General features: G+C 35.9%; 1 protein-coding gene across 1 annotated transcript in view; it reads left to right on the top strand.

The window, feature by feature from the left end:
- Positions 1–20,261, top strand: part of LOC140160064 (relaxin receptor 1-like) — a 154,553-nt gene extending 134,292 nt beyond the window's left edge. Inside the window, 12 exon segments of the mRNA XM_072183334.1 lie at positions 2,828–2,902; positions 5,227–5,304; positions 9,962–10,033; positions 11,156–11,227; positions 12,127–12,198; positions 13,397–13,468; positions 14,757–14,986; positions 15,576–15,941; positions 15,944–16,027; positions 18,564–18,688; positions 18,691–18,733; positions 19,990–20,261. Of these exon segments, the coding sequence (XP_072039435.1) occupies positions 2,828–2,902; positions 5,227–5,304; positions 9,962–10,033; positions 11,156–11,227; positions 12,127–12,198; positions 13,397–13,468; positions 14,757–14,986; positions 15,576–15,941; positions 15,944–16,027; positions 18,564–18,688; positions 18,691–18,733; positions 19,990–20,261 (1,561 nt within the window).
- Positions 20,262–23,005: the final 2,744 nt, after the last annotated feature.

The following is a 23,005-nucleotide window of genomic DNA, read 5'->3' as shown; positions in this document are numbered from 1 at the left end:
AAGCATGATAATGGTAATTAAAATGTATATACATCCACTATAATGATTTGACAAAAACAGTCAAACGCATTTCAATCCCATTAAAAGGTGATAAAATCAATTTTTTCTTAATACATCAGTTTCCTTTTTCCTTTACGCTTATTGCTAATGCTTGACTAAACATTCGCATCTCTTGATTTTATCCTTTAGGATTTCGATTAAAATCTCCAATTATTTTAAATTTAGAAACGCTTCAAATTCATCCGTGTGGGTCCAAGGTGGATTTTAACAGTGACGTAACTAGATGAGGCCCTTTGCCGCCCTCACTTTTTCGATAAATCCCATAAGCCTTTGCGCCGATTCGCACATCGTTACTGCGCAGTTCTACGTGTGCAACGAACATATCCCATAAGCTTTGCGCCGATTCGCACATCGTTACTGCGCAGTTCACCGTGTGCAACGAACATATCCCATAAGGTTTGCGCCGATTCGCACATCGTTACTACGCAGTTCACCGTGTGCAACGAACATATCCCATAAGCTTTGCGCCGATTCGCACATCGTTACTGCGCAGTTCACCGTGTGCAACGAACATATCCCATAAGCTTTGCGCCGATTCGCACATCGTTACTACGCAGTTCACCGTGTGCAACGAATATATCCCATAAGCTTTGTGCCGATTCGCACATCGTTACTGCGCAGTTCACCGTGTGCAACGAACATATCCCATAAGCTTTGCGCCGATTCGCACATCGTTACTGCGCAGTTCACCGTGTGCAACGAACATATCCCATAAGCTTTGTGCCGATGCGCACATCGTTACTGCGCAGTTCACCGTGTGCAACGAACATATCCCATAAGCTTTGCGCCGATTCGCATATCGTTACTGCGCAGTTCACCGTGTGCAACGAACATATCCCATAAGCTTTGCGCCGATGCGCACATCGTTACTACGCAGTTCACCGTGTGCAACGAACATATCCCATAAGCTTTGTGCCGATGCGCACATCGTTACTGCGCAGTTCACCGTGTGCAACGAACATATCCCATAAGCTTTGCGCCGATGCGCACATCGTTACTGCGCAGTTCACCGTGTGCAACGAACATATCCCATAAGCTTTGTGCCGATGCGCACATCGTTACTGCGCAGTTCACCGTGTGCAACGAACATATCCCATAAGCTTTGCGCCGATGCGCACATCGTTACTACGCAGTTCACCGTGTGCAACGAACATATCCCATAAGCTTTGCGCCGATGCGCACATCGTTACTACGCAGTTCACCGTGTGCAACGAACATATCCCATAAGCCTTTGTGCCGATGCGCACATCGTTACTGCGCAGTTCACCGTGTGCAACGAACATATCCCATAAGCTTTGTGCCGATGCGCACATCGTTACTGCGCAGTTCACCGTGTGCAACGAACATATCCCATAAGCTTTGCGCCGATGCGCACATCGTTACTACGCAGTTCACCGTGTGCAACGAACATATCCCATAAGCTTTGCGCCGATGCGCACATCGTTACTACGCAGTTCACCGTGTGCAACGAACATATCCTATAAGCTTTGTGCCGATGCGCACATCGTTACTGCGCAGTTCACCGTGTGCAACGAACATATCCCATAAGCTTTGCGCCGATGCGCACATCGTTACTACGCAGTTCACCGTGTGTAACGAACATATCCCATAAGCTTTGCGCCGATTCGCACATCGTTACTGCGCAGTTCACCGTGTGCAACGAACATATCCCATAAGCTTTGTGCCGATGCGCACATCGTTACTGCGCAGTTCACCGTGTGCAACGAACATATCCCATAAGCTTTGTGCCGATGCGCACATCGTTACTGCGCAGTTCACCGTGTGCAACGAACATATCCCATAAGCTTTGCGCCGATGCGCACATCGTTACTACGCAGTTCACCGTGTGCAACGATGTTCGGTAACGATGTGCACATCGGAGTGACGTATTTAGGATTAAATTCCAAAGGCTTCTGGGATTTACCGGAAAGTGAATTGCGAGAAAAAAACGGTCGATGCCTTACTAAAACCAAAATATAATATTGTTGAATAGATTCATCAGGTGTGTTCAATAAATAAACATTTTGGAATTTTGCTTTTCGAAACCAAGTGAAATTTTACTCACTACAATCATGAGACTATTTCGTTCTACACGTCGGAGGACTTCATTAGGTAGTGAGTAAAATTTCAATTGGTTTCGAAAAGCAAAAATCCAAAATGTTTATCAAAATATATTACCGCAGGCTAAAATGGCGAAAGTGTAAATGCGATTAAAGCCGGACTTGTCACTCATACAGCTGAATTTATAATATTATATTGCTGAACACTTCTAGTTGCGTTGGTAAAGCGCGCTCCCTCATTGGTCAAATACCATTGGTCAATTCTCGCTATTTACAATAAGGGCGCCGCCAACGGTTTGCGATGTAATCGTGATGTATCATGGGAAAAGGTCGACATCCAAGTCCGCGCAATACGAATATTACCATGCTATTACATAGGAACATGTGACAATATTTGTTAGTTTGTCAATATAACGGTATTATACACGCAAATCGATAGAAAAAAAATTAATTGTGCACATTTCAAATCACATTATTAAGTATTATTGAGTATCGATTCGCGTGTAACACCATTATATTGACAAACTAAAAAAATATTGTCACGTGTTCCTATGTATGATACATCATGATTACATTGATGTCGACAAACGGCGCCTTTAAAACTGAATAGCGAAATTTTAATTCTATGAATTCTGCTTATTTATTAATACATATCTATAATGACTCCAAACTTGTCAGTTAACATATTTCTTCTTGCTGTTTTACAGGACACTGGGACATAATAAGCTTACAAGCTTAAAGGAAAGCATCGCATTTCGAGACACACCTTCGCTACAGTGGCTGTAAGTTCAGTGTTCTTCATTTTGAGCTGTAATGTGGACTTCAAAATATTAGAGTTAGGTTTCAAAACGCCCCATGCTCAAATAATGTCAAATAATTAATGATTACATCGTCACTGGGGGAAAAATATCATTTTTGTATAATTGAAGACCGAATTAAAAAGACCATTAATATCAAGGCTTTAACACGGTCTTCAATTGTAATTTCAAAGTTTAAATGTAAAAGGTGGGCCCAATGACAAACCCGTATACGTAAAACGATTTTGTCATTTTGCGTGAGGCACAAAAAAAATGTTAAAAAGTAACAGCCTGGCATTACATAGAAAATTGCGTTGGTTACTTTATTTACAAACGCTTGTACAGTTTACAGTCTTAAAGGGACGTATCAATAGTGTTCTTCAAGTTGGAACACAAAAAGAATTTGAGCAAAATTGCACATAACTATAGTCCGTATACCTTCTTCGAGTCAGTAAAGTAAAATCAAATTTTGAGATTTTCTCAACCACTGTTAATTTTTGTAGGTAACTGTTATGCGATATAGTTGGATTCCTTGCATCATTTCCTTTCCGAAAATGTATACTTTTATATACTTCTCATCATTACATTTAGAGATGCAATAAAAAACAATATGTACATTACTGACTCCAGGAAGGTATACAGACTATATGATTATTAGGTTACGGTATTCTGTGGTAGATTTGTGTAGGTGGGTATTTAAATCTATTTGGAAATCATCTGCATTTTAAACCATATTTTGACATCTTGTTTATTTTAAAACACTATCTAGATTCAATTTGATTTGATTAGAATATTTACGGAATAATCCAAAACCTGATTTAGTAATTTAGTAATTGACATAACAGAAGGTAACCGTTGAATAAATGCTTTTTAAAGCATTTATTCAACGGTTGCCTTAAAATGCATAGAAGCGCTTCAAGCTAAACATTGAGTACGATTGAAATCAACAAATCGGGGAGTAAGAAATAGATTTTTTTTTTAATTCTATCTGCGTTTTTGAACAAGAACCGTGAATAAATCCATGTTACTTGATGACCAAAACTTGGACAAATTTTAGGTTTTGAGGGAAACTTCGTGTATATCATCAATACCAGTGGCGTAGATTTCTTTTTGACATGGGGGGGGGGGGGGGGGATGAGGTTGGAAAAAAATTCTTGAAGTATAGGGAATTCATCAAATTTGGCGACAGCACACGTTTATATTACAAATGCAAAAAAGCTAAACTGGTTCAATATGGTGCAAAAGTGGAATAAATCCGCGCGAAGCGCGCAAAAATTTGCACTTTTGTAGCTTTGGATAAGCTACATACAAATGTTTTCAAGATGCGGTTGTCTAACTGCTTACTCAGGATAAATATTTTGTTCCTATTTGAGCTCTTTCATGTGCCTTGCGACTTTAAAACAAAATAAAACATGTTTTATATGAGCAGAAAACATCGAAGGGTTCAACAGACACACACATGTTAGTGAAATTTGCCAGATTTCGACTAGACCACGCTTAAGGGTAATTCGTAATTGCGTCCTTGTTTTAAACAATGGATGCATCTTGACGCAGAAATAAGATGAACAGTTAATTAATAACCTTGATAATACTTACAAAATACAGGACTTATTTGATCTTAACTTATGAACCAATTAATACAACTTGAACCAACATGTGCTCACCCGATCGAAGTCAACAACCTATGGAAAGGGTCAATATGAAGGCTATATACTGCACATGGGTCAGTTTTGTTGTGCAAAAGACACGATACCCAGTAAAACTGTACTATTTGCCAGCATTAGATATCGATTAAATTATTTGAACTAAAATAACGCAATTTAATCATTTTCAGAGATAATCCTGTAATGATTTCCACATAGATGTGGGGAACCTTTTTAATCAAAATTAGCCTTTCTTTTCAGACCGTTTCCGAAGTACCAAATCTGTATTCGCTTTACCAACATATCTTAACAATCCAAAATCACATTTTCATCAAATAACTTTTATTTTATAGCCAATATGTAAGAGTATAATCATGGGTAATTTCAAATTCCTAGCATGTAAGATAACAGAGATGTGATAATGGAGGTAGAACTTTTTGAATGACCCTCGTATATCGCAAAAAATCTAGATTACTTGAATGTCTTCGTATTCAGAATGCAATTTGGTGTCTCTGATCTCAGGTTCCAGAAAAATACTGTGCAAAGGTGGTTGACCATGTTGACCGAGCCCTTAAATGCATTCCACTTAATACATACTGGGAAATTATTGATTGAGTTTATTTAAACAACTAATAATTTGAAATGTCTCTTATATTCCTGTTTCAGAGATTTGGAATGGAACTCATTTGAATATCTTCATCCCGCTAATTTCTCCATGATGTACGTCAACAATATTAGTGTGCTGTAAGTATATTTGTTTTGAATAATCTAATATAATAGGCATAACCAAAGGTCATCAAAACAGATTAACCTGCCGCTTTTAGCATGTTTCGTGCAAATCCCCGCTCAGGCATTGTCCTTAGTCATATGTTGCATTGTAGAGCTTAGAGTTTTCCATAAATAAAACACTCGGTTCAAGATATCAAATGTGTAAAGGGCAAGTTTACCTGCATATCTCCCGGGATATCTTAGAGGAAATAGGGCTACGTGGGTGTGCGGCAAATTCGAGGTGCATTTTCAGCCATTTTGGTTTATTGATGGCCCTAAATATCATGAAATTTTGGCTTTAGAAAGGATGTTTTTTCAAAATTTCATAGAAAAAGCGTACATTTTTCATCGTTTTTAGCCAAATTTGTGAAAATTTTCCAAAAATTGGTATAATTTCAGGTTTGTTTGTCGTAAAATTTAGTTTAAATTCGGGTAAGTCCCAGCCGTACATTCCCATCCAAACCAATGTAGCCCAAAGTAGAGACCACCATCTCCATATCTGGAGCCATTTTTCACAACTTCATAAAACTTGAAGTATTATGTATTACATATCATATTGTGGCATGTATCACAGACTTTCAAATTCAATGTAAACTAACGTATTATTTTGATGTGGTTGCAATGGTAACGAGACCGGTATTACGGGTATATATTTATCTCAATAATGAAATAAATTAGTATTAAGCCCATATTTGGATGGATAGTGTATGCAAATATTCCGCACAAAATCAAGAATAGATTTTTAACACTTACTTAGCAACCATTGACTCACCGAATTCAAAATTCGCGCGCATTAATTGTTCTAATAATAGTGCGACTAGGACGACTTTGCGACTTCACCACCCGCTCGCAAATTATATTCGGTATACCACTGATTTTACTTGTAAAAACTTGTAAGCCTATAAAATAAAGCACTAATGAAAACTTGGGTTGTCTTCCTTCTTAATTCTATAAAGAAAAAAAATAAAGAATGTTGAAATTACTTGGAAATCAAGATTTATTTGTTAAATACTAGGGGTTGTTATACTGGGAAAAAATGTTGCATCTTATACTAAAGTAATATTGTAAAATAGTTGAAACATTAACACAATATAGAAACTATACACCTTAGTTGTAATTGAAGACGTAAAGCTCAAACTTTCCTCTAAACAGTTACAGACATAAAAACTGAATTTTGTTCATTTTGAACAATTCCTACTAAAAACGAAGGTGATTAACTCACGTTTTAGTGACGTTTCACCACTACACTAGTGGCTTCATCAGACTGTATGTTTCCTTATACGGGTAACATGAAACACCGTTAAGGGCGTGATGAGTTGGTCCTAATCCTAATCCTAATCATTGTCATAGGCTTCAACATAAAAAGTTTTCAGGTATTTTCTCAAAATATCAAAAGCTATCTTAAGAACCACTGAACAAATAGTATGCTTGTTTGTACTCATTTTAATGCATTTTTCATGCTGATTCCAAATATGGTAATGTAAATTCACATTTCTGAAATTATTGACTTTTAAAAAAAAAATTGAAACTTGTCGTCTGCAGTCGACACCCGCGAGTTAAATCTAACCTTAATCCTAAGCTTTTGGAGTGGCGGCAGTTATTCCAAAGTGTTGCCAATTTGTATCGTCATGTTACTTGTGCAATCTATAATATGATATTCATCTTTCTTTCTGATTAGTCATATGAGACAAGATTGTCAACAGCACCCACTGAAATATCAAGGTATACATTTAAAATTACAGATTCTCGACAATGAATACATACAACAAACATACAACCATAAAGAGCGGTATTTCATTACATTTTAGGAACACTACCTTTTATATCCAATATCGTTACTCTCTTCCCAGTAATAGTATTGCTAATAGATAAATTATTGTATTTTTCTCTTTTCTATCAAATAATGCCTAGTTCATTTTCTCGTTAGTACATGCAAACACTCAAGGCCTCAATGCATAAGAAATCAAATCCAATTCATACATTAATATCGATGTAGACTAATAAATTGTATTATACACTGTAAAAATATTTTACTCAACACTGAGTAAAAAGGTCACAGCTCAAGAGTTGAGTAAAAAAAATACTCAACATTGAGCTCATATTAGGTCACAACTCAACTGTTGAGTAAAATATTACTCAACATTGAGTAATTTTTTACTCATTTGTTGAATAAAATATTTGTTACAGTGTACTTTTGTGTTCTTATTGCCGCAGGCTTTTGCTTTATGTAAATCGCTTTGAGGCTTTTACAGATCTGATTTACCCTACATGTTATTATTATCATATATCATACATGTCTTAAATTTTCCCGTGAATTGTTCCAGAATATTTGTTCTACATACATGTATATTTCATATCACTTAATGCAAATCACCTTTGAGGTACATTTGCACAGCTATGTATGTGCATATTTTTGCAAACAAAGAGAATGATTGAGTTCTTTCTAAATACTACCTTATTTCAATATCACTTAATTATCACTTTCATTGCCAGTTAGACCTGACTAAAAGATTAGGATTTAGCTATGTTTCATTTGGAAATGCAGAATAATATTTTTATTGCAAAAACAATAGTGCTATATTTTACTGCAATAGGGAGTAGCAAGCTTTTAAATAAACCACTTACTTGGCCATATCAATCAAGAGTACTTTAACTACTTTATCCACGGAAAGACACACCTGACTGATTTTAAACTCTTTTAAAGCTTTGCTGACAGAAATAAACTTTAAATATAAAACTATTTCCCACACCTTTTCAGTTGATGTAGGTAGTCGCAAACAGCAAAATTGACGCATTTTGTTCATAAAAAAGTCGTCCTATAACAAAGATGCTCAACATATGCGTGTGTTCATTTATGTGAATACTACCGATTCCAGAAAAATACAGCACTAATATTTTAGGATTACAAAAATGTTATCCTGTTTTGCCCAATGAAACATTGCAAAATTCTAATTATTTAGTTACTTCTAAGTAGGAATAATTTTTGGAATTAAGGGTTTTTATGGTGTTTTCGTATGATGTGACAATCAAGCCCAAAGATATGTACTAAGTTAAGACTAATTTCAGGTTATGCATTCCAACGTTTGGAAAACACAGTTTCTAATATCATCACTGTTTATAACCAATTGTTAAAATTAACATAACGTTACTATTACATTAACGTTAATTTAAAATTAACATAAAATATTAATTTTGGATGGTTAAGTCTTTGCATTTTGTGACTGCAATTGTACAATTGCATGATTTTGGTCCATTGCCCGTCAAATTGCCAAAATTAAAATTTGACTTTATTTTCAGTTAGAACTAACATGATTGACATTTTGCTATGCTACGTTTTGCAAAACAGGATCATTATTATTTATTTATTTGATCCAAAAAAAGTGCTGGATTTTCTGGAATCGAGAGTAAGATGCGGGAACATATCATCTATGGGAGAACTGGGGCAAAATGGGAAAGTTGAGAAGGTTTATAACTCAAACTATTAGCAGATTGAATTAATGTGAAAACAGGTGTATAATGGAAAAACAGCAACGGATTTATAGAGCAAAGTTATGTAGATCATAGCGCTTTGCAGAAGCTACACACACACATGTAGGTACACAGCATTTGAATCTGTGGCCTCTACAAAATAGTAATCTTTCTGTTTGTTGAGTATGTTACAATGTAGGTGAACGGGTTATAGGCATACGCTTTGATAAAAACATGTCTTTACCTAACCAATTTATTTGAACGGAACTTTTAGAAAATATAAGGAAGACCAGACCAAATCCCCTTTTTTATTTTGTGTTTTGTTTTTATAAAGTAGCAAGTGTGTCAATGATGCACAGACCCACAACACATACTGGGTTGTATTGAAAGAACCGTACCGTCGGAAATTATTTAGCATTTTAATGTAGCAACGAGACAGCAAGTGATACGCATTTATTAACCTATTTCATACACGAGAAAAAAATAAACCTTCGTATAAAAAATATCGCGTGACGTACCAACATTGTTTCGCACAAGCTCGCCGTTCCACTGCGTTCAGTGCAATACTCGCACCAGCTCGCGCGAAAATCCTCAATGTTGTTGTCGTATGGCTTACTGTTAGCAATTATTTTTCGTCTTGTAAAATAGCCTTTTCATCCCGGCAGATTTTTGTCTTAACTAACCAAAAATGTTGATTTTTACTATGAGAATAATAAGCCATGCAATAAATTCTGCTTCCAACGCATTTTACAGATTTGTAATACAATAGCCCGTTTTTGAATAATGGCCATTATTAAGGGTAATTATTTTTTTGAGATGTTTACTTCAGGTGCACATCATTGATTGCTACATTGCATCCGTGGAAAGGATTCAAAATTAATCGTAATTGTCTCATATTTCAAGAACAAAGCGGCCAATTTTGAAAATTACAAAATATACAAAAGCTGTAGTATTACACAAATGTAGAATTAGAATTCTAAAAAAAATACCATTTCTGATCCGACGGTACAGACACACCCTGTATGTCTAAAATAAAACTACAAAGATATCTGCTATTTCACCTAATCTTTTATCCCATTCAATTGATTAATCCATAGTCATCAAGTATACTACTAGAAGTCCATCACGTTTATCCATGTATCAATCTTGTTTCTTACTAATGCAGAATTCTGAAAAACTGCGACATTGAAAGAATACACCGTGATACGTTTACCATGCTCAAATCGTTGACAATGTTGTAAGTAAAATACTCACCTACTTTATTTTCATCTATTATTGAGTAGTTCGGAGTTATTTACTTTATTTTCATCTATTATTGAGTAGTTCGGAGTTAATTTGGAAAAAACAGGTGTTTTTTCAGGTTATCCTGTTGCCGGTTGGCAAAGCAAAAGCAATACCATTGATATTCATGGTGACAGTTAGTTTCCTAATATGTGTAACTAATAGTTGAAGACAATGCAAAATGCAAGGTATAATCATAGGATCTCGGAGGTCCTGTATTCAAAGGGCCTCCAAGAATAGCAGTACTCTTACACTGAAGAAGCTACCATGTATAAAGAAAGTTAAAATAAATAAAGAGGACCAAATATTTTTGGTCTGATAATGAGCTTGTAAACAGTGTACTGTTTATATTTATAAATGCGCTTTTATAAATACGCACATGACCACCTCCGCGCTGCCATAACAGCTTATAGATAGGAAGTCTCGAAGAGACTTTCTACATAGCGAGTAGTCTTCCTATACATTTGAATGGCGGAACAACATGAAACTGCTGTGCAGCAAAATTGTCTATTTTGTTCAACTTTGTGATTATATTGTGAACGTTTCCGTCATTGAATATTTTTTCCGTCGTCAAATACTTTCAAAATGTTGTTTTTGATAACATGTTACAAATTCGGAATTGCAAAATGTGTAATAATTTTGCAATTCAATTTATACTTAAATTTGATGAATATCTACAGACTTCCTATCCCTTTCTGTATAGTGGTCAATGCATGATGATTTGGTCACGCTTGCTGGTCTTGGAATGTCGTGCCCACTGCCCAATGCCCATGGGTCCCGTGCGTATTTATAAAAGCGCATTTATAAATACATAGTATAACCGAAGTACACTGGTAAATGTAAATTAATGAATTTAGGGGAAACTTTGAAACCTTGTTGACGCTTGAATTCAAGGGTGTCCCAAAATAATTTAGTGACCACTAAGGCCGAACAATATGCCTTGTACATGTACGACTCTTAACAATAGCTTCTTAGTTCTAACTGCAATGACATGGTGATATGCATTTACCTACTATTTCCAATTTGCCTTTAATATCTATATTTTAATAATGCATCGTGGACCTTTTTCTTTCACCAGGGAGCTATCCAGTAATCGGATCCGTCATTTTCCATCAGGTCTTTTCAGGAATCTTAGACAACTAGAAACATTGTAAGAAGCAAATAAAAGTTATTATGATTGTTATTTATTTTAGAAACACAATGTCAATACCGCTTTGATGAAAATTACAATTCTTTACAATTGGGTATCAAAGAAAATAATAACAATTCTGCCCAGACAAAGGGAGTGATTGTAAATGTTTTCACTTTGATTCCCATGACGCTTGCGGAAGTAGTTTATATAAATATGCATGTTTTCTCTACGAAATTATATCACTTTGCACAAGTGTTGCCTATTATACGCCCTCACGAAATAAGACAGTAGCTTCTGATTGTCACTAACATGAGCACAAACGATGGTCCCAAGACTACTCAAAGTCATTTGTTGGTTTATTCAGGGATCAAGAGGAAGGGATAAGCATCCTAGTCTGCTGCCCTCATTCGGAATATGTATCCTAGGTCTAGACAATAGGCGGATTAGCGGCCATTTTGTCTTCGACATGATTTTATTCACGTGTCCTTATACTTTAGTACACAAATATATAAATTAACAGGTTTACAATATTAAAATTATATTTTGAATATACAATAAATTCTGTAGTAAATCGATCAAATGACGGTGATTTTTCAGGTATTATACGCTTGATAAAATTAAACTGCCTGACCAGCTAGTATTCTCCTCCGCCGTCAGTGTGATTCCAGTCACTCCACGTACCGTGTTGCGAAAGTGGAGGAGACTAAAGCTGTATTGACGAACAAGCATGCGTTAAAAAAATATGTAGCCTAGGTCGAACAATAGCGTGACGTAGTTTCCGGCATTGTTCCTATGCACTTTCACCCTCCTGGTTTATTTTAACATTTTGCAGTCGCCATTAAGGCAATAATTATGTACCGTATGTATTTGCTGCCTGATTGGTATTTTTTCTTTATCGTTTCTATGTATGACTGCAGGAATATTTCAGCAAACCCTGCCACTGTTTTACCAAAGGATTTATTCAACGGACTAAAGTCACTACAAACACTGTAAGTCATATGTACCTATTTTTAATCATCTTGATTAATTAATATATAAACACCCCCCCCCCCCAACACAAGCATGGGCAGTGTTTATTTTCACTTGTGGTGAATATGCTAGATGGTATTTATACTGGTCGGTACAACTTTACATGACTTTCCGAGCAAATTAGCAATAATAAAGAATATTTCTGGTACGCTGATATGAACCCCAAACCACCAGCAGCAACAGCTTAAAACAACAACGAAGCCTTGTTGTTCTACTTAAAATAGTGCTACTGTCTTTGTCTGAGATAGATACATGCAACATGATAGCGACTAACAACAATACCTATATTTAAAGGAAACACATCAGTTTTAGACAATAAACGGATGTTTTGAAGTTCTTAGATCTTAACAAATAAGATTATCGAATTTTAAAAACAAAAGACATTAACCTATCCCTAGGATTACATTCACATCAACATTGAAAACATAATATTTAAACGGATGCATTGTAAATTTCTCAACAATAACCAATAGTTTGGTCAAGCCAATACTCTTCAAGCCTTAATGTACGATCTTTTTTCAGAATATAAAACCGACTTTTTGGCATATTTGTAATACTTAGACATGTTCCAACTTACATCTATGAGCAAACTGTCAAAATCGCCCTATTTGTAGTAAAACGAGATGATTTTCTGTTGGTCCGACACACATGTGGAGGGAGCATAACCAAACTGGCTGCGTAAGAGACTACTCTGAGGCCGCACTCACCGTCCTAATCCAAAAAGTGCGAGCTATTTCGAGTGACAGAGATGAAGTTTATGATGTTGTTTCTTTGCAAATTTCCATTGTTTTTCGCGTCCAAATGTATTGGAACTTTCGTAATGATTGCATATTATCATTTTGGAAGAGAAAAAGAAAAATTTAAAAATTTAAAAAGATCGTACATTAAGGCTTTAAAAGGAAACGAAAGCTAACATTCCATATAGTAATACATCATTACAAATACAGATTCGATGGCTATATATGTACTTTACAAACATCACGTGTTGGACTAACATGCAAAAACGTGCCCAAAGTTAATTTTGAAGTAAAAGTTACAATTTTTGTTAAAAGGTTCTATTTTTAAAAAGTCAATCTAAGTCATAGACCACAAAGCATAATTCTTTAAACATGCAATACCTTAAACCCATCATGTTTGTCTACAAATTTATTTTTACAGGTACTTGGATGGAATTGTTATAGGAAATATTAACAAACAGATGTTTCGCAATTTAACTTTGCTTGAGCATGTGTAAGTGTCGTATTGTTTTCATACTTTATTCATTTTAAAGACATTGAAATCGGTTTGATGCATTGAAAATAGTAATAACGCCAAATACAAAAGTCATCTCAATAAACACCAAGACCATAAAAATTCCAAATGCGCACGCATAGAAGAAAATAATACCAATGCCCATTTTACCCGGCCACAAAATAAAAAGAACGAGCATAACTAGTTGTAGTGTGGGGACATGCACTCAAAAATGATTCGCTGAACTTGATTAAATTAAAGTAATACTTTTAAATTAAAGTAATACTTTTAAGTATTACTTTAATTTAATCAAGTTCATATAGGAAACACTCTTTGCATTGATCTGGAGTGATTAAAATCAATCCAGATCAATGCAAAGAGTGTTTCTTATATAATCTTTTTGCACTGATTACAAAACTGAAGCTTACGAGGCTGAATTTTGTGGTCGTAGTGATAAAATTTTGAAAAACATCAATTCAAAGCAAAGTGGCTTTAGGTGCAATATTCCGATAAGTTTTGAGTTACCTGAGCTTCAGAGCTTGTATACTACACTAAGCCAAAAAAGAAATTTCACAAGGTCATATCTTAAAATCCTATCCATCAAAATGAACCAAAATTACGCACAGGATTACAAACGAGTGTCAGTAACCAAGCAGTTGTATAGCTGACACAACAGCAAAATGCACTGATATGGAACAGCTTCCTGGACTACAAGGTCCTTGCACAGATGATAATTTCCAAAGAGTAAGTGGAATAGAGCGAAACAAGACCTGTTTCTTGAAGAAGTGCGTGAAAAGCAGAAAGCAGCACCGTTTTGTAAATTATTATCTGTTCAACGATTCTCGCAGATTTCTTGTGCTGGGTGCCAATTATTGGGCTGTGAATGTGGTCCAGGAAGCTGTTCCATATCAGTGCATTTTGCTGTTGTGTAAGTTGGACAACTGCTTGGTTACTAAGATGTGTTTAGATATTTGAGGCAATCCTTTGTGTAATTTTGGTTAATTTTGATGGGCAGGATTTTAAGATATGACCTTGTGAAAAATAATAAGTTTCTTTTTTGGCTTAGTATAATGATATTATTGTATCAAGGTGTAACATTACTCAAAGTAATTATTGCTTGTATTAGTTCAAGCTGTTATTATTATTCAACACTGAACTGAAATTTGATTCTTTTTTGTATGATGTGTGCGCTTGGTGTGGATTTTAGAAACAAATCTGATATTATTGATATACTTCATGGGTTTTTCATAATTCCTGATCCTTTTTTCTGCTTCCTTTTCAAACACAGGTCCTTTAACAAATTTTCGAACTGCCGGTATGTGCCTCATGTTCGTACTTGCCTTCCGCGGACAGATGGTATATCTTCATTTGAAAACCTGTTACGTAATATGGTTCTCAGGGTATTTGTGTGGACCATTGCCCTTTTAACTAGCATTGGTAACATAGGTGTGTTTATCAGTAGGCTTATGATGAAAGCTGAGAGTCGCCTTCACTCCCTTGCCGTTTTAAACTTATGTGGTAAGCTCTTTTCTTTGTGGTATTTTGCTCTACTCAAATATATTAAGGGTCTTTTAATACGCTGGCAAAGTGATGTAATAATCGGATTAACTACCATAGCAATAGGAGAAAACTATTTTTGAATACATCGCGCTACACTCATCACCTGTATATGTCTGCAATCATAGATTGAATACAATACCGGTCTTTTCAAAGATATTAGAGAGCTTGCGAAATGGTGTTACTTTAACTTTAACTTTAACGTCCAGAGGATTATGTATTCAAAACCACCTTGGTTTTGAATACATAATCCTCTATAAGCCTCTAGACGTTAAAGTTAAAGTTAAAGTAACGCCATTTCGCAAGCTCTCTACTAATCTTACAGGTGCGAGTGATCAGCATGATATAGTTCAATGCAGAGGCTTACGATGGTATGGTCAGAGTCAATCATTCAAAATCTGGTGTACATCCTTATCTAATCGTTTCATATGAACTCAGCTTGTGTTGAGTGTGTTGGGGTGGTGGGGATGTGTCTGTGGGTTGGATGTGCGTTGGTGTAAGTTAGTATCTGCTCTTTCTGACATATTATAACTCTTTCCTTGTTTTACAGCCGCCGACTTTATAATGTCTATTTATCTATTCAGCATCGCTATTCATGACGTAATGTATCGGCACAACTATAATAAATATGCGTTTGATTGGATGGAAAGTTGGAGTTGTAGATTCTCTGGATTTCTAGCCATGTTATCCGGAGAAGTGTCCGTCCTTATTCTTACATTTATTTCCGTGGAAAGATGCCTTACCATTGCGTTCCCCTATCGTATGTATAAACTTGGACAGAAAGAACTAGTAGTGGTTCTGTCCTGTATATGGTTTGCGGGAGCGACCATCGGATGGATACCACTTGCTGTACCATCTTTTTTTGGAAACTTCTATGGAAGCAATGGAGTCTGCTTTCCTTTACATATCCATGATCCGTCACAAAGGGATGGGAATACTCGGCCTTCGTGTTCCTTGCTATCAATGCCACGGCATTCTGCACAATCTTCATCAGCTATATAGGTACGTTAAGTAACGAATGTTTACTTTCTGTTTATATTAGATTACGACCACTCTTGGTGGTTTGAGAAATTATTAAAGCCATATTTTAAAATTTCATTAGAAATAGAATTGTATTTCTTTTCCACAAAATGTTATTTTTCACTGTCAGATATGTCCCCTTTTTAATTTGGGCCTAAACTGATGAAACAATACAAAGTCATCGCATTATGTCGCAAATGCGAGCTACTCCCCAGCAAACACAAAAATTATTTAAAACGTTTTAAACATGTTATATTTTGGATTTTGGCTTAGATAAAAATGTTTTAATAACATTAAATGTTGGGTTATATAAATGTCATGAAAACGTTTTAAAACACACTACAACAATATTTTGTTAATGTTTTCAAGACATTTTTGCCACATATTTTGCCGACACTTAGATAACATTATGTTAAAGTATTTGCATTATTTTTAATGTTATTATAACGTTTCATACCCTTTATATACTCGACATTTAAACGTTTTTTACAATATTTTATAACCTTTCGCGAGTGATGTCGAAATTTTTTTTGCTGGTCGAGCTACTCATAGAGGCCTTGCATGTGACGTATCATCCCGTAAATATGGCGGACTACTCAAATGCATTCAACAAAAGCATGATTGCAATCTACCGTGACAGTTCGTCTCACACACATAACCCTGCACTACGATCAAATAGGTTGATGACAACATTTGATTGAATGGACTGCACTCCGCCATAACTACGGTGAAGGACACCGGCTCAACTCCTTTGTTTGGAGCCAATCGATAATTTCATGCAGGGCCTCTATAGGCTATATTCCTGTCAATGATAATGATCGATCGACAGAACAATATCGTAAAGCTTACGTGAAATTCGTGTGAAAACGAATATCAATAATTTTATGCTACTTTGTGTAGTTGTTTTACGCACTGCGTGGGTTTAATGTCATTTAAAACCTCTTATGATAAATATAGCCACTAAATGAATAGGTTAAAAACAATCAGGTCGTGCTGTATTAAAAGTGCCTATTTCAACAAAAACCAAAACTAACCAAATTAAGTGTCTGAAGAAAGCTCATATTTCCGAGTTCCGGCTGATTTTGCTTGATCGCATCACATATTATTCTCATTACTCCAATAAAATTTGACGCCCAAAATATCAACGCTTTGATAAATTTTAAAGGCGCTTTATAAATGGGGGTATGTGTGTATATGTTTTGTTTAGATAGTGTGAATTTTGGTAATTGCAGTACATTTTGTTACAGTTTATTGTATACAAACAAAGGCGCACGAGCTCTATTAACTAGAGTTTCATTTAAACAAAGATCGTAAAAGTAGATGCATTCGACATGTCTATTTTACTAAGATTGTCTGTATTCAAATGGCTCTAAATGTGATATCAGTGAGAAATCTAATCAGACCCCGTAACTCTATTCTAGTGTCATCCAATGTTTCTATGTAGCAAAAGCCATGCATTAAAGAATGTCCAAATTATCCCTATCCTTCGAGTTTTATTTTAATTGATAATTTCATTAAAATCTGCAGTTCTAAAATAATCTAATAATTATGTCAAGTTCTATCTATGAAAAGAAGCTATTATTATGGAACATACTGCAGTTACTGTCCGTTTTCCTATACACAATACACAGTGCTCTCACCATTGACGCGTGACCTCTACAAACAGTGTATGTTACAGGTATATGGGCATTGCCTAGTTAACATCACTGTGTGAAAAATAACCAGCCAATATTTTAACTATTCTCCAAACTTCTAGCAAATATATTTCTCTAACATGACCTAAAATTACAGCTAGGTTAGATGTTCAGAAGGGGTCGCACTTTCGTAGAATATGAGTGAGGGCAAAGCATAGCTAGCAGCCAACTCCCCGTGTTAATTGAATGGAGATTTGACCAAAAATATTGAGCTATATTGGTAACGGACCGCTCCGTTCTGAAGGATGCCACAAAAAACGGTACAAGCTACATTTAAACTATTCTATGAAATTCTAGAAAATATAGTTTTATAACATGTCCTAAATTTTTAGCTAATTTAGGTGTTTGGAGAGGGTCGCACTTTTGTGTTTTAGGAAGGATATGTAAACGACAGATAACACCAAAAATATGAAGAAATTATTTCCAAACCGTGTTAAGTCAACAATCATTATGTTCCTCATTTTCAAGAATGTTGGTTTACAAAAAGCAGGCCATTGTCTCATTTCGTGAACAAAGGTACACATACCATTGTTTCCTTTCGTTTCCTTTATAATCGGTTACCCAACTGAAGCTATAATACCAGCGGACTAGAACGTGAGTGGCTAAGAATGGCCTAGGGCCTTCGGCCCACGGCCATTCTTAGCCACTCACGTTCTAATCCTTGGCCATTATCCTATACTTAATAGCTTTTAATGGGGGTTAAGTCCTGCAAAGGTCGAGATGAATTCTACTGTAGACATGACTGCATCATGACCAGATTGAAAATAACGATTACTGTGAAATTCTATAACACATTGCGTCTTGTTAATCTGGTTCTTTCACAGGAATGTTCAGAAGCATACAAAATACACGCAAAGCTACTGCTCATATTGGTATGAGAGGAGACATGAATTACGCCAAGCGGTTCTTCTTTATCGTGCTCACAGATCTCCTCTGCTGGTTACCCATAAAGCAATTCTTAAAATATTGGCCTTATGTAACATCGTGGTATCAGGTAAGTATGGTGATCACAATATTGACTGATATTCAAGCCCGTGCGCAGGATTTATATTGGGAGGGGTGAAATTTGCGCTTGCGAAGATGTATTGTTAAAAGTGGATCTAAATAGCTTCTGAAAATAAATTGTCCCTTTCTTGGACTTTATGAACCCAAAAACATGAATCTTTTGTTAATTTTTGAAAAAAAATAGCAAACGTGGAGTTGCGTGAGGGGTGCCTCACCCCCCTCCCCCCCTCACACCAACGAATACCTGTCCTTGATTGAAACAACCGTACCTATTGATTGGTGTCATAATGATGTTAATGAAGTCCCGTGTAATACAGTCGAGTACCCAGTCGAAATGATGCCTGCTTATTTATTTGTACTGTACCCGATAGAGGCACCCGATAGATGAGTGATACCATAGAATATAGGCTACATACATTTTAGAAATATATTAAGTAAAAGTGCAAATGGGAGTAGGGTTGGGTGACATTAACATTTTGTTTCCGTCAGGTTTACATTTAATATCAAGGTTTTAGTTTTATTTTTGAAAAATAAAGGAAATTACAGGGTAAATATTAAAATGCTTTTTAATATACACCAGGCACAAAAAGAAACTCGTCAGTTATACTCATCCTTGCTGTTCAAAAAAACGAACAAGAATTGACCAAGATATGCGCCTCCAAAGCCTCAAACCCCAAAAAGAAAAGTTGCATTTTCAACGGTTTTCAATGGGAACGCGTCGTTGTATTGCACACAAGCACCACGGGCCAATCAATAAAGCACACAATGTAACAGGCACAACTGAATCGTTAAAATTGCAACTTTTCATTTTGGGGTTTGAGAGTTTGAGGCGCATATCTTGGCCAATTTTGCTCAATGTTCACGAACAGGGTGTCAAATGAGAAAGAAAAGTCCAATTAACAAAATGTATATTTCAGAATAATCCAAAATTATCAGGTTATTGAACAGCAAGGATGAATATAACTGACGAGTTTCTTTTTGTGCCTGGTGTATGTAGATATAGTGTCACTGTGTTTTATCATGATTACATTCTGTAATATTTATGCAAAGAATAATAACAACATTTTGGAGTCGTAGGTACATTGAATTGACCACAGATTAATTAAAGGAGTGCAATCGATACACTTTTACCCCCACTAGTTTCTCAGTAACAGTAATGACGCATATAAAATCCCGTAGTGTAGAAATTAATTAACGACTAAGATTTCTTTATTGTTACCTTTAATCATTTCACTTTCATTTCAGAAACACTGTACGGGTGGATTATTGTATTCGTCCTTCCCATTAATAGTGCCCTCAATCCTATCCTCTATACCATGAGCACCACTTCATTTACACAATGGTTCCACAAACAACTGAAACGAGGCAAGTGCCAAACGGTATCATCGACTAATGGCTACTTGAACTGCAATCACGAGCTTCTAACTACCAGGCATGGAGGTGGGTGGGGTACTATTTGTACGTCCTTCAGGAGGGGTACCGTTCAAAGAAACACATTTAGTGATATTCTTCAATAGGTTGGGAAAATGAGTGGACTTTGAATTAAGCAGAGCTTCAATCTGTCGCCATTTGTATTGACCTATTAAAGAAAATGACCAGAATGTGTTTTCTAATTTCATTGCATTGTTTTCTTATATGTTTTCTTTGCTCTTTGCCTTGTTTGTCTTCCTCATTTCCACTCTTCCCCTCGTCTCCCTTTCCACTCGTTTCTCTTCTCTTACATATCTGAACTGAACTGAACTCAATTTTTTTAAGAGAATATGTGACCAGCGCCATCAAAACCCGGAACAAGTCGCTAGGCATGTTGCCTTTAAAGATGACGTTTCCAATAGAAAAAATAATATAATTTTGGAATTCTTAATTTCACGGTATGTGACCTTGGGACTGAGTGGACATTCAAGTCCTTGAAAATACTTATTAAAAAGAGGTTTATTTAATCAATAATTGACAGTTGAACTATGATAATCCCTATTCAATCCTGCGTAAGGCAGGAAACTAATTAGCACATTACTCAGCAATTTTGCAAACATATCAAGGTATCATTAAATTATCCATATCTTGAAAAGTATTGATGCTATGCATATAATTTTGGTGTCATTTTGAAGCTTATTGTCCCATGCTTTGCGTACATTTTTATTCAAATCATGAAATGTCTAAAATGCGACTTGATCCTGATTTTGTCGAACGGGTCACATAATGTGGTTCTGGAAACACACTGTATACACACCCCGACATGGTATGCTACATGTACTAGTGAATATCTTTTAGTTATTTTCTAATCTTCCTTTTCTCCGCTCGTTCATCTTTTTTCTTCTCTATTATATGTTCATTGCCACCTCATCTTATCTATCAATTTCTCTGGCTTTTCATACCCTCTTTGTCTTTGTGATTAATTGTATCGATTGCCGTGTGTGTAAGGCCCCATATCCATAGGCTGTTCCCTTGTGGCGTGTGCCCTTGTTCCGTGTTCACCTGTTCCCATGTGACCTGCCACACAGACAACGAACCTTTGTTTTGCTTAGTGGCCGTATCCATAGGTTGTCTGTGTGGCAGGTCACATGGGAACAAGTGAACACGGAACAAGGGCACACGCCACAACGGAACAGCCTATGGATACGGGGCCTAAGTGCATTTTTGTTCTATCTCTTCGAACATTTGTTTGGAAATTTGCTTTTCATTTTGTAAATGCAATGTTGCACGTTACATATTACAACATATCTCTCATTATGCAATGTTAAAATCATTTGATTACGTTTGGGGGGTAAGCATTTAAAAGTTTGTTTGCGTGTGAAAATATTGCATAATATATGTTTGAATGCATGTTTACATTCTTGCAAACAATGGTAAGTTTATAACATTATCTATTCACTTGAAATTACAATAGGTATGTGGTCCGATATATTCATATCAATGTTCATGCAATTTAGGCATATACCTAAAACATAACAAGAAATTTTTTTTTTTAAAGAAAGAAGTAAATACACAATATGCTTCAATTTTTGTCTTTTAAATTGTCCAGCGGTTTGGGTCAGGGTTTGGGTAGTAGAAGCAGTAATGTGTATAGAACGGTACGGATGGTATACCACCATGGGTGGTTGAAGCTACTACTTTTTTGCTCGTAACATCTATTCAATAAAATACATCTATTTCAGTCCTTTTCAATATTACTGAGGTTAAATGGGTTACCCACCTTTCATTTTTACCTTGTGTTTTTTTACTTCGAATTGGGCATCATATTTGAAAGAATGTAATTTTTTCTACGCATAATAACTTTGATCTTGTATCTGATGCATGCATTCATGGCATTATTACCATTATCATAATAGAACATGTACCGGAATGAATCATCTTTTTTAAGCATGGCGTTATAAAATAGGCATTATGTGGTAGCCTTCAATCAGCAATGTTGTTAATTGCACCTTTCTTTCTGTATTATTTTCAAACTTGACATTTAATAGACGTAGCAAAATCTGATGGACGGCCTATTAACAATATACTTTGCACTAAAAATGCACAATTTGATAAATCAAGTATGGATTGCGATTAGTTCATAGACCAAGTTGCTGATTGAAGGTGGAAGGTAACACATTTAACTGAACATGCTGAAATACCATGAATGTTTTAGCATGACCAGCATGTCTTCATAACATAAACATTGTCCAAAATGCATGGCCCATCTCCAGTGATATCATAATTTGGAACGGTGCTCCATTCTTAAAACATTATGACCATTGTCGACTTCCTGATTGTGACTTCCACGAATTCTAAGTTAGATGGACATTGAAATGTTCAAACATTGACACAAAATGTGTATTTAGATACAAAGGAAGCAAAATTGCAAAAGTCATGATGTTTGAAGAGTGATTACAACCCTGGGACCTACAATTGTCTCCCCCGCAAATATAGAAGCTCGACTTGCTGTGGGATGGCTGCAGAGCACGATATAACCGTTTATGTTTACAAGCACAATACGTTGGCCTCTTTTACTGCGATTACCATATATGCGGTTTGATCGAGTAGTTGACACTGAACGACAAGTGTGCTTTTCATCAACTTGGCTGAGAGTTGGCTGCAAAATGGTTGCAAGTTAAAGCAATGTGTAATGATCTATACATACTCTTGAGTCCACTTTCGTGCTCTGATGTCATCCTTATACAGTTGGTTGTTCTTGTACTGATTTTAACAACTGATTGCACTTGTTTTTTATATGAAATGTATAGTGATGTGAGTGCGATTTGATTGTAAGTACAAGTACTTGCAG

Source organism: Amphiura filiformis, chromosome 9 (assembly GCF_039555335.1).
Source record: "Amphiura filiformis chromosome 9, Afil_fr2py, whole genome shotgun sequence".
Classification (NCBI taxonomy): domain Eukaryota; kingdom Metazoa; phylum Echinodermata; class Ophiuroidea; order Amphilepidida; family Amphiuridae; genus Amphiura; species Amphiura filiformis.
This window is presented reverse-complemented; position numbering and strand designations above follow the sequence as displayed.